Genomic DNA, 14312 nt, shown 5'->3' with positions numbered 1-14312 from the left:
CTCGGAGCCAGGGTTCGTTTTCGAGCCGGATAAAACTTCGCCAGACGCGTTAAATTTCGTCCATTATGGGCACCGGGCTGCCAAGGAGATTTCTGGTATTAAAAGACGGGGCTAAAAGCTTTTTTGCAATACGAGAATCGCAACGGAAAATTTTAAAGTGATTCCAGGGGTAAGGGGGCAGGTTTGTAAGCAGCTGGCAATGAAAGTCGCCGTTTACCTGTTGTAATTATATCGGAACACCTTCGGCAAACAGGGCCGCGCCGAAATCCAAAATTGTGTTTATAGCATTCTGTAGGCGATTAAATGCCGATTTGTAGTTAATGCCATTAAAGTTGTAGTGGGAAAGAATTTGTTCGATGGGTCCTCCTAGCGCATTATAAGGGCCGATTTCTATTAAAAGGTTTAGAGACTTGCTGGTGGCAGGGGCGGCGTTTGCTCCAGGTTCGTTTCCAGAAACCATTTCTTTAACCGCACCTTTAAAAAGGACGGGAAAGACGAGGTTTCGAACCCAGTAGTAATTTCCCATAAATTTTGGGGCCACTTTAGAGGCAGTGACGCTAAAGAATATAATGGTCCGGTCGGGATCCTCAGCGGAGGCCGGTATCGGTTTAATGTCAGCCATTAAAGCACCATATTCCCCAATTACGCGCTGCATATGGCTGGAGTAATACGCAACGTCGATTAGTAGCATACGTGCAAATATATTTTCCCCTTCCAGGATGCCACGAAGCTTTTCGAAAGCGTTATAATCCCCAAAGAGCGTGATACTATTTGGAAAATTAACACATGTTATAATCACCATTCCGCCGAAATCCCCGTGATGTTTTTCCAAGATCGAGCTGGCCTGTTTGTGCGAGCATCCAACAGCGATTATACCACCCTTTAAATCGGCGAGGCCGGCTAAACACTTTCCTCGAAGGTATATAACCTCGACAGCATCCTCGTATGTAAATATACTAACGCTGTAAGCCGTTCCAATCTCACCACTTGAGTGGTTAACAACCCTTTTAGGAATTACACCCCAGGAGCGCAGTTCGTTAACCAAAGCGATTTGAAAAACGGTGCAAATCGGCTGATTAATTATGGGTGACTTGAGTCGCGACTCCCCCTTGGGCCTTAAAAGCTCTTTAACAGAATCCCAATCGCAACCAAATAATTTCAAATATATAACAGATCTTCGGACCGAATCCCTAAATACGGGGTGAGATTTTAACATCTCGACGCCCATTCCAGCCCACTGCGCTCCCTAACCAGTAAATACAAATCCAATCCGGGGCTGGGTTTCGGGGGTTCGCGTGGCGGCGTTACCGGCCTTGGCGGAAAATTGGTAACGGAACTCGGCAGCAATTTTAACCATACAGCTCCACCTTTATGTTAAACCAGATTTCGCCGTGGCCAAAGTGTAGCTTATATTCGCCAGGAATCCTGGGCTCGACGCGGCGGGACCAAAACCGTCCAAATGTCCGACGAGCTTTTCGGCGATGCGTTTAAAACCTGCCTGGTCGTGGCTGCTAAAAACGAAAAGTCTTTTTTTGCTGCTGGGATCCACGCGTGATACGCCGTTTGCTGGCAATATATCGGTCCAGTTGTTGGGATTAAAGGATTCGAGCACGATATGCCCGTTGGTGCCGCCCATGCCAAAACCGCTGACGCTCATCCGTTTTGTTTTGCACACAGGCCATGGCGTTAATTTGCTGGGTACTTTCATGTTCCATTCCTTCCATAGGATGGCTGGATTGGGCTTGTTAAAGTAAATATTGGGCGGTATAAGACCATTTTCCATCCTTAATATTCCCTTGATTATACCCGCGACACCGGCAGCAGCTTCGAGATACCTAATTTTAAGCCCCCGGTTTAAAATGTTAGCCGAGCGTATTTTGGAGTTCGTTTTAAATAAAAACTTGGGAATAGTAAATTTGCATTCGGTTTTACACTCCCAATTAAAAGTTTTCGCGATTTTGTGGCACTTGATCCAATCGTCCTGTAAATGGCCCCAGCCTTAAGGGGATCGCCTGCTGGAGTCCCCGTTCCCTGCAAAAAAGAAGAAGAAAAGTTCGCTTTGTGTTAAATTTCTCGGAAAAAAATTCCAGACTACATAAAAACGACGTTATAGACATGGCTTAAACTTATATAAGCCTCGACATATTAAATGTCTAAATAATCTAGTCTATTTAACTCGTAAACATATTTAATAAATGCCGCCTGCGCTTCGCTAAAGGGCAATGTCACACCCTAAGTCCATCCGTCAAAGTTAGCACCCGAGGCCCGAATCACAGCACGAATGGGATCTCCCTCCCTTAAAGCCTTATCTAATCGCTTTAGAATGAGGATGCTAGCACCCTCGCCTCGGCCGTACCCGCCGGCATCGTCGGAAAAGGACCTCGAATGGCCGTCGGGGTTAAGGAAGGTTAAATTTGCGAGCTGGATATTCCCGTTTGGAGTGAGCGTAAGACCTATACCCCCGGCAACCGCCATTTTAGATTCCCCAGAATACAGGTTCTGGCAGGCTAGGTGAGTGGCCATAAAATTCGAAAAACAGGCTGTCTTTACGGTGGCGCTGGGCCCGTAAATGTCGAAAAAATGAAACACCCGGTTGGAAATTATTTCCTCGCAATTATTTAAAATATAGTATTTGGGCTAATTCCCAAAATCCCGCGTAATTATATCCCTGTAATTACTCGTTAAAAATCCAATGTAGCATGCAGTTTAGGTGCCGGCGATTTTTGGAATTGGTAAACCAGCGTTTTTAAATGCCTCGTAAACGACCTTTATAACGATGCGCTGTTTTGGGTCCAAAACGTTGGCTTTAACCGCTGTAATATTGAAAAAGGCCGCATTCCACTTATACGGGTCCTCCCTAAAAAAATATCCGCCCTTGGTTGCTAGCGTATTTACCCGGCTTTTGTTATTTGGATGGTGGAAAACATCGGATTTCCATCGATTAAAGGTGGTAGAGTATGCATCTGTTTTTTTTTTTTTTTTTTTCTAATGTCAATATAAATTTTAAAAAGGGAGTGTTTTCTTAATCGGATTTATTTGCCTTGGCCGTTCTTAATCATGTTCCAGAATTTGGTCGGACTAGTTGCGTTACCTGGGAATTAACACCCCATGCCGATAATGGCTATTGGGATCCGCTTTTCTTTCTGCGGCGCAGCCATTTGATCAACTTGTATGGGGGAATATAAAGTGATAACGAAATTGGTTTGTCTCGCAAATAATTGCAAACATCAGTCTTTTTTTAAAGGGCAGGACGTATTATAAACAGCCGCGAAATAATATCTAGGCGAGTACCAATTGCTCAGAGGTTAAAATAAAATTTAGTTTTTTTTAAAGTTTATATTGTCTACTATTTAAATCCTTGGTATATATTTCTTTTCGTGTGTTTTCTACTATTGCGTACATATTTGCTTTTCCCATTTGGCCAATAAAACCTTTTCGATTCAGGAAAGCCGCTGCCTAACGGCTACTGCCGCTCCAATCTGTGGGTCTCGGAATTGCCATTAGTTTTAAATGGGGTAATTTAATAAATATTGAGTGGAGAATAGTATTTCTTCAGTCGAAAGTTTCAGCTCTCCGAACTCCGGTAAACTTTGTTTCTCGGAGCCATAAAATAAAATACTGCTTGTTTCCGGATACTAATAGCTTCTTCAATGTTCCGAGATATAGTACTATGATTTAAAACACAAAAATCGTATTAAATGCGGAATGGATAATTCCTGCAGCTGGTTAATCCAAATGACTAGTTCCAGCAGTTAGTGGAATGACATGAGATGGTGTCCGTTCCTTCTTGCGTCAGATTTGGCCAATCCGGACAACTGCTACAAATCTCGAAATCTTTTCGGAATCTAATCGGAGCGGATAACCTATTTCGGAACGGAGGAAAAAAAAGCAACAGGCTGCCACTATACCAAGCTTGGTGGCTCCTCGCATAAATGTTAAAATGACATGGTTAATTCATCACTTTTATCGCACTAAGAATCGTCTATTTGCAGTGGCTTTTTTATAAAATATACAACAGCCTTAAACCTGAAAAGAAAATTCGCTTTGGTCACATAAAACAGTCATGGTAATTAACGCAAGCCGATCTGTCGTGGTGACTGGGGGTGCCAGTGGTATCGGCTTGGCTATAGCTCGGCATTTTGCCTCCACGGGAGGAAAAATAGCAATTCTCGACGTTAACAAGGCCGTTAGGGAGAAACTGGCTTTAGAAATTGGGTTGGAATATCCTAATGCCACCGTTTTATTTTACCAGTGCGATGTTTCGTCCTGGAAGAAGCAAGCCGAGGTTTTTGCCCTAGCCTATATGGCAAACGGCCACATCGATTTCGTTTATACCAACGCGGGTATAGCAGAGGGTATGTTAAACGCCCTGGCAATTATTTATCCCGATACTCCTCAGGAACCTAACCTCAAATTTGTGGCGGTAAACCTAAATGGAATTATATATTGTATGTCGAATATATTTCCCTGCTAAAAGATGTACTAAATCGAATCAGATGTTGTACGCGTACTAACCATGGCTTGGGAAAAAAACTCCATTAGCGGTGAAACTGGCTATTCACTACATAAGCAAGAATAATCTTTGCGGAAACTCCAGGGGATTAATCGTCTGCACAGTTTTTAACGCTGCTTTATACCCGTTTCCTGTCGGACCAATATATGCAGGAACCAAAGCGGGAGTTGTTGGACTTGTGCGTTTAACGGCACCAATATTGGAGGATGTTAAGATCCAAATAAACGCCCTGGCGCCAGCTGCTTTAGGTAAGAATACGCGTTTTCCCCCCGACTTTGCTTTTTTTCTTTTTTTGGTATTTACGATTTTAAATTTTACGGTCCCAGTGACAAACATTATTCCAGACCCGGCTATGTACCAGCATATGGTGGTGACATTAATATTAACTATGACAAAAGCCGTTTCACTTTTCGTGGGTGATATAGGGCTTACTGGTCAAGTATTAGAGGTTCACGACGACGAGCCAATAATTCGCAAGGAGCCTTACGAGTTTATATTTAATGGTACCCGTTATAATTAAGAGAAATCTTGGGAGATGTTCAAAATGTTTAAGGTTTTATTTGGAGGCATTTATAGTCCGTAGAGGAAATTAAAAAACCGCACAAAACCTTTGCTATTAAGTTTATAATTATTTGATTAAGTTTTACATACGCCTTGTTAACCATTTCGTGTTATATAATTGTCTGAGTTTTAATAGGGATAAGATTAGTAAATCTTTGCTCGCTGCCCTAAAATGAAATATCGTTCCTATTTGATTAAAATTATTTCTTTGGGAGGAAGTTTAAATGAAAAAGGTATTTTTTACTAAAAGTAATTATATATAATAATATCCACGACTTTCTCCAAATTTTCACCTGTGTTTCGATAGAATAACCTAACAGCTCACCTATACCCGACTTTTAATGGATATATAAGTATTTTGGAGGTGTTGTTAATAAAACCACGTGGGATTTAGTGTATAAAGGTACCCTACCCAGCTATAAAGTTGGTATGTTAGGTATTATATAAGAGTTTATAGGAATTATATGGCTTGATTCCAAAAACACGTCCATATTATTTTTATTAACAGGAGTAAGTGATTAACAAGTTCGTCGACCGGTGTATACCTGTGTTTATAAAATGGAATAATTTTGTGGATTTTTTATAATAATGGATATAATTTTTAATAAACCTTAAACTCTAATAACGTTTAATTTATTTTAAAAGAACAATCGTCGTCTTACAAAATTGGCGAACACTGCTACCAGCATAGGACCGAGGTTCACCCAAACATGCAACTTCCAAATGGGTTATATTTGCCGTTTTTTCCGGAAACGGACAAATATATGCGGCAGTTAATTCATGGCGTACCTCCTTAAATCTCGCTCCCAGTCTATTTAATCTTGGTTGCAGTGCTCCCAATCCAGCGCCCAAATAAGTTTTGCAAACATTAGCTGGGCCTGGATAAGACCTGTTTTGCGGCCAATGCAGCCTCTGGTGCCGAGATTAAAAGGTTAATATGCAGCAAACTGGTCGTTGGCGAAAATATTATCGTAATCGGGATAATTCTTGGGGAGCCACCGTTCTGGCCAAAATTCCCTTGGCTTTGCGAAATATCGCTCAGAATAAAACACAGCCCAAAAGCTGGTTTGTACGCGGTACTAAAGTGGCAAATGTGAATTTGGGAATAAGCCGATTGGAAACTAATTTAGGAATAATTGAACAAACGCGAGTTAAATTTACCCCTTTTGGAATAAAATGCCCGTCGATTATAGCCCCTGGGCTGATTCGCGGGAGACCTGAAATACCCTGGGTGGCCAGTCGAAGTCCTTTATTAACAACGGCGTTGAGCCAAACGATATTCTGCACGTTTGCAGATGTAATTTCGTCATAGGAAGTAAAACGGCCGCGGATCTCCTTTTTCAACTTTTCCAACCGATCTTGGTAAATACCAAGGAAGTGCACGGCCACCACGAACATATTTAAAGTGGCCTCGGCGTTACTTATTACGATGTTCATGCTTTGCGCGACGAGAAACTCAAGCTCGGGCGTCTGTCCTTCTGTTGGTATTAGCGCCGATATGAAATCTTCGTGAGCGAGTTTGTCGCGATTCCTAATTCGATTGGTAATATGTTCGCTGTTGATGCGTTGAAGCTTGGGTGCAATCTTTGCAAGCCCGGGGCTCATGGAGATTAGAATAAAAGGATAAAGGATCGGGAACCGTGCCGACGCTTGGTTTACAGTGCCCCAGAAGCTGAGCTTGGAAAAAGTCTCCAAGAACACCCCCGTTTTACCTATCGAGTACGTTTTCAAAATTAATTGTGATCTAATCTAGGTATAATTATTGCAAAATCGGTAAAAATTTACCATTATCTACGTTGCCGTAATTATACCCAAACGTCAGATCGCCAGCAAGGTTAATACTGAGCCATTCAGCCCACTGCTCCATAATATTAACATATTGGCCCAAGTATCTTTTCGTAATAATATATGGGTTATTTTTGTAAACAACTCACCTTGGTTAGGTTAATGGCGCCATTATTCGAAGCCTTTTTAATTTTGTCGATAAACCGGTTAAAATGTTTATGTAAAATGGGTTCCTGCCATGTTTTAATAGCATTGAGGCTGAAGCTAGCCTCCAATAATTTCCGTATATTCCGGTGAATTTTTGGATCGGTATTTGCGGCAAAGCCTTTGTGCTTTCCTGCAAGCGCGCCGAGCTCCTCAGTCTTAAGAAATGCTTTCGAATCGTCCATCCGACCCGGTTATTACGATCAAGGTATCGGGGTAACCTGTTTTTATGGTAAAGTACAGTGGGTTGAAACAACTAAACGTTTGACTGGGTGATTGGGTATTTTCAATAACTGGGGTGAAATTATCATCGGTCTTAAATAAATATTAAGGTTAATTAAAGTTTAATTGCTGCTAAACAATCTTAAAATCGAATTTATTTACATGGTAATAAACGTATTTTATATAAACTATATTCCAAATGTAATCACTTTTGTATAAATAATTATAATTATTCCGGGGTGATTACCGTTGGTACGATCACCTTTTTAGCAATAATTATAGTTATTTTGGTCCTGGTAATCGGGTTAGGGTTCCTTATTTTATTATTACGTAACCTCGTGCTTCCCATTTTTTATTCCGGGTCCGTAATTTTTGGTAATTTTGGTTTAGTGTTACGACCAGACAGTTGGGCCGGTACCAAAGAGGCCAGGTGGGGTTACACCCCTCCTAACGACATTTATCCAGAGAAATTACCGACCGGCAAAAACCGGATTACATAAGGGAAGGGACACGTAATATCACGTGATCGCCAAAAAAAGGATATAATTAATATGTCGCATATTAAATATAGCAAAACAAATGATATGTCGGTTATGGAACATATTAAACATATCGCGATTAGGACCATAGTTTATATAAAACGCACTTATTACCATGTAAATAAATTCGATTTTAGGATTGTTTAGCAACAATTAAATTTTAATTAACTTTAATATTTATTTAAAACCGATTATAATTTCATTCCAATCGTTGAAAATACCCAATCACCCAATTAAACGTTTAATTGCTTTAACCCACTATATTTTACCTTAAAAACAGGTTACCCCGATACCTTAATCGTAATATTTTAATTGTTTTTGTTTAATATTTTGTTTTAAAATATACCGAGCAGTACCGCCGATATAATATTTTCCAATAGGACCACTTTTTAAACCCCTTTTACCACCAACGTTCCGGCCAACGTTAACGTTTTACGTTAAATGGTCGCGACGCTCCAAACCGAAAATCGACAATTTTAGGAACGAATAACCGAATAAATTAACCGAATTAATAAAAACAGCATTAAATATCCTTTACTTACGCTTTTTAACGGCACTATAGGTATTTTACAGGGATTTTTTACGGGAGCCCGAACATATTTACATTTTAACGAGGATAATTTCGACAATAATGCAAATAAGGTTATTTACGCAATTTCGTTTTTAAAAAGCGACGCGCTCGCCTGGTTCGAGCCCATTTTGCGAAACTACCTGGACTATAAAAAAAAAAAAAAACCGTAAAATTGAAATTAACCGCATTTTCGACGATTACGACAATTTCGAAAAATGTTTTAGGGGAGCATTCGGTAACCCAAATAAGGAACGTACGGTTAAACGTAAATTGGTGCGTCTCACCCAAATTAAATCGGCATTCAAATATACCAGTAAATTCCGACAAAATACCGCCAAATTACCATGGGGCCCCGAAGCCCTAATAGCACGCTTTTATGCGGGATTTAAAAAAAAAATTAAAAACGAATTTGTTAAAAAAAAACGACCCGATATTTTAACCGAATACGTAAAATTAATAATTAAAATTAATAACCGACAATACGAAAGAAAGCTGGAACGACGCGAAAAACGCAACGTATGGGGCCCAATTTTGCGATAAACCAATACCGGACGCAAATACTAACACCCCAAACCGCCTCGCCAATATAGCATTTTATACGGGATATATAATAAACCCATAAACTTTAACGCGATATAATACAAAAAACCTCGCAAAAACCCCACAAATGGTAAATGTTTTAAATGTAATAAAGCAGGGCATATCGCCAAACATTGCCTTGGAAATTAAAATAACACCCCCGGTTTTACCCTCGACTTTAAAGGCAAACCCGAAAAAATACGAGGATTTAACGCTACAAATTACCAATAGGCACAGCCTAATTAATATAATTTAATAAATTGGACCACCTGCTACGACGATAATTGCATAATTTATAATAACTTTAAAACGGACGTAGGATGGTACCTTTAAAAATTAAAAGGTACCCGAATATTGGCAATAGGAAACCGAATATTTATAAAAATAAAGCCACCAATTAATTTACACCGACAAAACGCCACATTACCCGAATTTACGGATTTGAACGCTTTAAAAAAATCCGACACGGAACCATTGGGATAAACCCACCGTATTAGGATAACCAACCAACCTTCGACGGAAAAATTTTCCAATAACGTTTTAAACGAAAATTTAAACGACGAAAAAAAAGTAATTTTAAGCCGTTATAACGCGGAAAAAACCAACGATTTTTACAAATACGTTAAAAAGCAAATCGATTTATACCGAAACGATTAATTAATCCAATTCCCAAGATATAATTTAATATAATAAAGATAGGATTTTTTAAAAAACCCGGATCCTACGTTTGGAAACCACCCAATATTTAATATTAAACACCCGGAACACTCCCGCGTTTTTTGGGCCGAATGTTTCCGAAATAATTGTGGAATTTACCTAAACAAAAAAATTTATTACAATGTTTTCCTTCGACGACGATTAATTACCGGAATTAACGAAATTTACATAACCGAAAAACTACCCAATTGGGAAATTAAAATTAAATTCCGAAACGAACCAATAGTGAATTTTACGCCTAACGACGAATACCCCATAATATGTTGCAACCAGTCGAGCTTTCCGTGGTACGAATGCATTTACAGCATATATAAAATCCACATATTAGCCAAAACCCAAAATTGGCACGCACGAAAATAACGACACCAAATACCCGCTCCCATAACCAAAATTATATGGGACCCAAAGGTGAAAGATAAACAAACGCCCACGAACGCACGCAAAACACCCGCATTAACCAAACATTTATTCGACGAAGTTAAAACGAGGAGCAATTTCGCACCCAAAAATAAAAAAAACAAAGACCCACGACGCGAGTCCAACAAGCTAAAAAATTAAAACAGCCAAACGGTATAAGGCACCGAACGGCGACGATAAAAACAAAATAAAAAATTTTAAACGTTACGCAAAATACGGTAACGGAACACGAATATATATTTTTTAATATACGATTCGATAAAAAACCCATACGAGTATTTTTCGATAATAGAGTATAAAATAATTATATATTACCAAAAATCGTAATAAAACGACGGATATTTTGGTAATAAAAAAAAAAGCCATATTAATTGCAAACCGTGGAAGGAAAGGCAATTTTATACGGGAACGGTATTATCGAAATAAAAACCGTACATTTTTAAATGGAAAATTACGGACGAAAGGAATAAATTACTTTAAATATTACGGAAATAAGGGATAAAAATATAATTTTGGGAATTCCCTGGTTTAAAAAAAACAATTTTAGGATAAATTGGACAATCGGCCAAATCCAATGGGAAAAGCACTTAATTATTAAACGACCTCCAATATGGAAAGGTTTATACAGGAAACGTAGGGCACGGACGAACCAAACAAAACAAATAGCGTATTTATAAAAAAAACGACCAAACCCGGAGCCAATATTGGAAAAAAAGCGATTATCCACAAACCAAAACCGATTTAATCCTATAATATTAAATACAAACGGACAGACCAAAAACCGCAAAATCCCAAAAAAATACCAAATTTACACACGATTATTTAGCCAAAAATTCGAAACCGGATTACCCGAATATAACCCAATCGACCACGAAATACCATTTAAAGAAGGAACCCAACCGAAATTCCACAAAATATACGGTTTAAATCCAACACAAATGGAGGTATTAACGAATATTTCGCAAAAAACCTTAAAAAAGGTTACATTAAATTATTAATATTACCAATAGGATACCCAATCTTTTTCGTACTAAAGAAAAACGGAAAATTACGATTATACGTGGATTATAAATAATTAAACGACATTACCATAAAAAATTGCTACCCACTCCTATTAATAAAAAAACTCCGAAACATGTTTTACCAAATATAATGGTTTATAATATTAAATTTTGAAAAAGCATATAATTTAATCCGTATAAAGGAAGGCGAAAAATGGAAAACCGCGTTTCGCACCAGACGAGGATATTACGAGTACCTAATAATGCCTTTCGGTTTTACCAACGCCCCAACAACTTTTTAAACCATAATTAACCACGTTTTTAGGGAATGTTTAAACATTTTCGTCGTTATTTATTTGGACGATATCCTTATTTTTTCCAAAACGTTGGAAAAATATAAAAAATACGTTTACACGGTTTTACAAAAATTACAAAACGTTAAACTTTTAATTAAACCAAAAAAAATGCCTTTTTTACAATAAACAAATTAATTTCTTAGAATATATTATCGTTTTTGGAAAAATTAGGATGGAAAAATTAAAAATCCAAACCGTAAAAAAATGGTTTTAACCACAAAACGTAAAAAACGTTCGAACTTTTCTCGGATTTGTGAATTTTTACAGAAAATTTATTAAGGGATACGGCGCGATCGCCACCCCATTAACCAATATAATTAAAAAGGATTTGGAATTCCAATGGACGGAATAAATATAACAGGCCTTTAAACAATTACAAAACGCAATAGCCCGAAAACCGATATTTAAAATACCAAACCCAACGAAACTTTTCGAAATTGAAACCGACGTATCCAACTACGTAATCGGAGGACAGTTTAACCAACGAAATGAAAAAAAAAAATTGCATTTTTGCGCCTTTTTTTCACAAAAGTTACATGGACTAGAATTTAATTACCAAATATACGATAAAAAATTTATAATTATTATTCGAACATTTGAAAAATGGAAACCCCAATTATCCGGAATTAAATACGAGGTGTTAATTTATACGGACCATAAAAATTTAACCCATTTTACCACTAGTAAAATGTTAAACAAACGATAAATTAAATGGTTAAAATTCCTATTAAAATTCCATTTTAGGATTATATACCGGAAAGGAACAGAAAACGGCAGGGCCGACGCCTTTAACCGGAGACCGGACCACGAAAATATAATACCAAAGGAAACCCGCGTTATTTTTACAATAAACGAAAACGGAAACCTTTTACCAATACACCGAAACCTCATAATAACTAATATAATAACCATACCAGAAAAAATACGGAAAATCCACGAAAATAAAGCCCACGGACACCAAGGAATTTCGAAAATATGGAAACGGTTAAAGCAGTATTATAATTTTAAAAAAACACGATAAAAAGTACGAAAAGCCATTAAAAATTGCGAATTTTATATTAAAAGCAAATCCGTAAAATATAAATTTTATAAATTATCATAACCATTACCAACCCCCGACAAAATTTGGCAGACCATTACTATAAATTTTATCGTTAAATTACCACTTTTAGAAAAACCATTTACACGAACCAAATATAATAATATATTAATTATAATGGATAAATTTACCAAATATGCCTATTTTCTACCATATAAGGAAAGTAGCAATGCCGAAAAAATCGCCTATACATTTTTACGAATAATTGTTAACAATTACGGATTACCAAAAAATATCGTCACCGATAAAAACAAACTTTTTATATTAAAATTTTGGAAATTATTAATGGAATAGCTAAAAACTAATTACAAATTATTAACAGCATTTTACCCCCAAATAAACGGATAAATAAAACGAGCTAACCAAATATTCGAACAGTATTTAAAATGCTACGTAAACCACAAATAAAACGATTGGGTACGATTATTACCCACAATATAATTCGCCTACAATAATTTAAAAAACGAAAATATTAAAACAACCCCGTTTTACGCCAATTACGGATTTAACCCTACAATATACGGAAAACCCAAAACGATTATTACGGTATTACGAACCGATAAATAAGTAAACGAACTACGATAATTGCACGAAAAACTCCAGCAGGAATTAAAGTTCGTACGAGAAAAAATAATAAAATACGCCAATTAATATCGGATAAAGGGATTATTTTTCGAGGAGGGAAATAGCGCCTACTTTATTCGACGCAACATTAAAATACAACGACCAAATAGCAAATTAAATTTTAAAAAGCTTGGACCCTTTAAAATTAACAAAAAGATTAGCGACACCAATTACCGATTAGCGTTACCAAACACCATAAAAACTTACCCAATATTTCATATATTATTATTGGAACCAACACCATACGGTATCAGCACACGAAAAATAATCGAAATCGACGCACAAAAAACCTACAAAGTAAAACGAATATTCGACCACAAACGCAATTACGGTAAAACAAAATACCTTATTAAATGGGAAAATTATGGACACGAAAAAAACATTTGGGAACTTTTTAACCACCTTTAAAATTGCCAAAAACCACTCCACCAATATTATTAAAAGTTGGATTTGCGAGCAAATTAGACAAAAAAGAGAGGACGACCCAAAAAAGCACCACCTACCATTTCCCGAAATTAGGGACCGATTAGGATTCGAAACAATACCACCCGACGAACCTACGAAAAAAAAATAATTAGTATATATTACAAATCGGGATACAAACAGGACAATTTACCAATTAAATGTTACGCAAAAACATTTATCTTATGCAACAAAAAAGGATTTAAAAGACCCATCGGGAAAATCGAATTCCAAACAAAATTGGAATCCGGAAAAAGCGATTCCAAAAACATTTCAGGAAAAATTTCGGTTAACCGCCGCCGCTTTTCCTGTTTTGCCTTTTTACGTTCCACCCGATCCAACTTTTCCAAATTGTCGATACCCCGACGGACCGCTTTTATTATTTTTTTAAACCACATTTTTTTTTATTTTCGCAAACGAAGAACTTTTTTTTCCGCCGTTTCCAATTTAAATTCGAATTTCGAATGTTAAACCGCGATTTTGTGCAATTGCTCCCGGGAAATACCCATAACGTCGCATCGCGAGCGACCCAAGCGAATATATTTAACATAACGAAAAAAATCCCGAGGCGATACAGCGCATTTCGCAATTTTTTGCGATTCGCAAACAGAATAAAAAGGTATTTTAACCGCCGAAAAAAGGAGTATAAAAAGCAAATCGTT

At 37.4% G+C, this 14312-nt stretch overlaps 3 protein-coding genes across 3 annotated transcripts; all 3 read right to left on the bottom strand.

Moving 5' to 3' along the window:
* Positions 1 to 49: 49 nt before the first annotated feature.
* PgNI_02618 (uncharacterized protein) lies at positions 50 to 1357 on the bottom strand (the record flags this gene model as incomplete). Its single annotated transcript, XM_031122679.1, is given in 3 exon segments — positions 50 to 217; positions 239 to 1246; positions 1262 to 1357. The coding sequence occupies 3 exon segments, from the start codon at positions 1355 to 1357 to the stop codon at positions 50 to 52; spliced, it is 1272 nt and encodes a 423-aa protein (XP_030988024.1).
* A 12-nt stretch (positions 1358 to 1369) lies between these two features.
* On the bottom strand, positions 1370 to 2475 carry PgNI_02617 (uncharacterized protein; the record flags this gene model as incomplete). Its single annotated transcript, XM_031122678.1, has 3 exons — positions 1370 to 1900; positions 1933 to 2031; positions 2275 to 2475. The coding sequence occupies 3 exons, from the start codon at positions 2473 to 2475 to the stop codon at positions 1370 to 1372; spliced, it is 831 nt and encodes a 276-aa protein (XP_030988029.1).
* A 231-nt stretch (positions 2476 to 2706) lies between these two features.
* On the bottom strand, positions 2707 to 3158 carry PgNI_02616 (uncharacterized protein; the record flags this gene model as incomplete). The annotated part of the gene is made up of 2 exons (XM_031122677.1): positions 2707 to 2963; positions 3104 to 3158. The coding sequence occupies 2 exons, from the start codon at positions 3156 to 3158 to the stop codon at positions 2707 to 2709; spliced, it is 312 nt and encodes a 103-aa protein (XP_030988028.1).
* Positions 3159 to 14312: the final 11154 nt, after the last annotated feature.

This window comes from Pyricularia grisea (genome assembly GCF_004355905.1).
Source record: "Pyricularia grisea strain NI907 chromosome Unknown Pyricularia_grisea_NI907_Scaffold_1, whole genome shotgun sequence".
Taxonomy (NCBI): Eukaryota; Fungi; Ascomycota; class Sordariomycetes; order Magnaporthales; family Pyriculariaceae; genus Pyricularia; species Pyricularia grisea.
The sequence above is the reverse complement of the archived record's forward strand: the minus strand, read 5'-3'. Positions and strand labels throughout refer to the sequence as shown.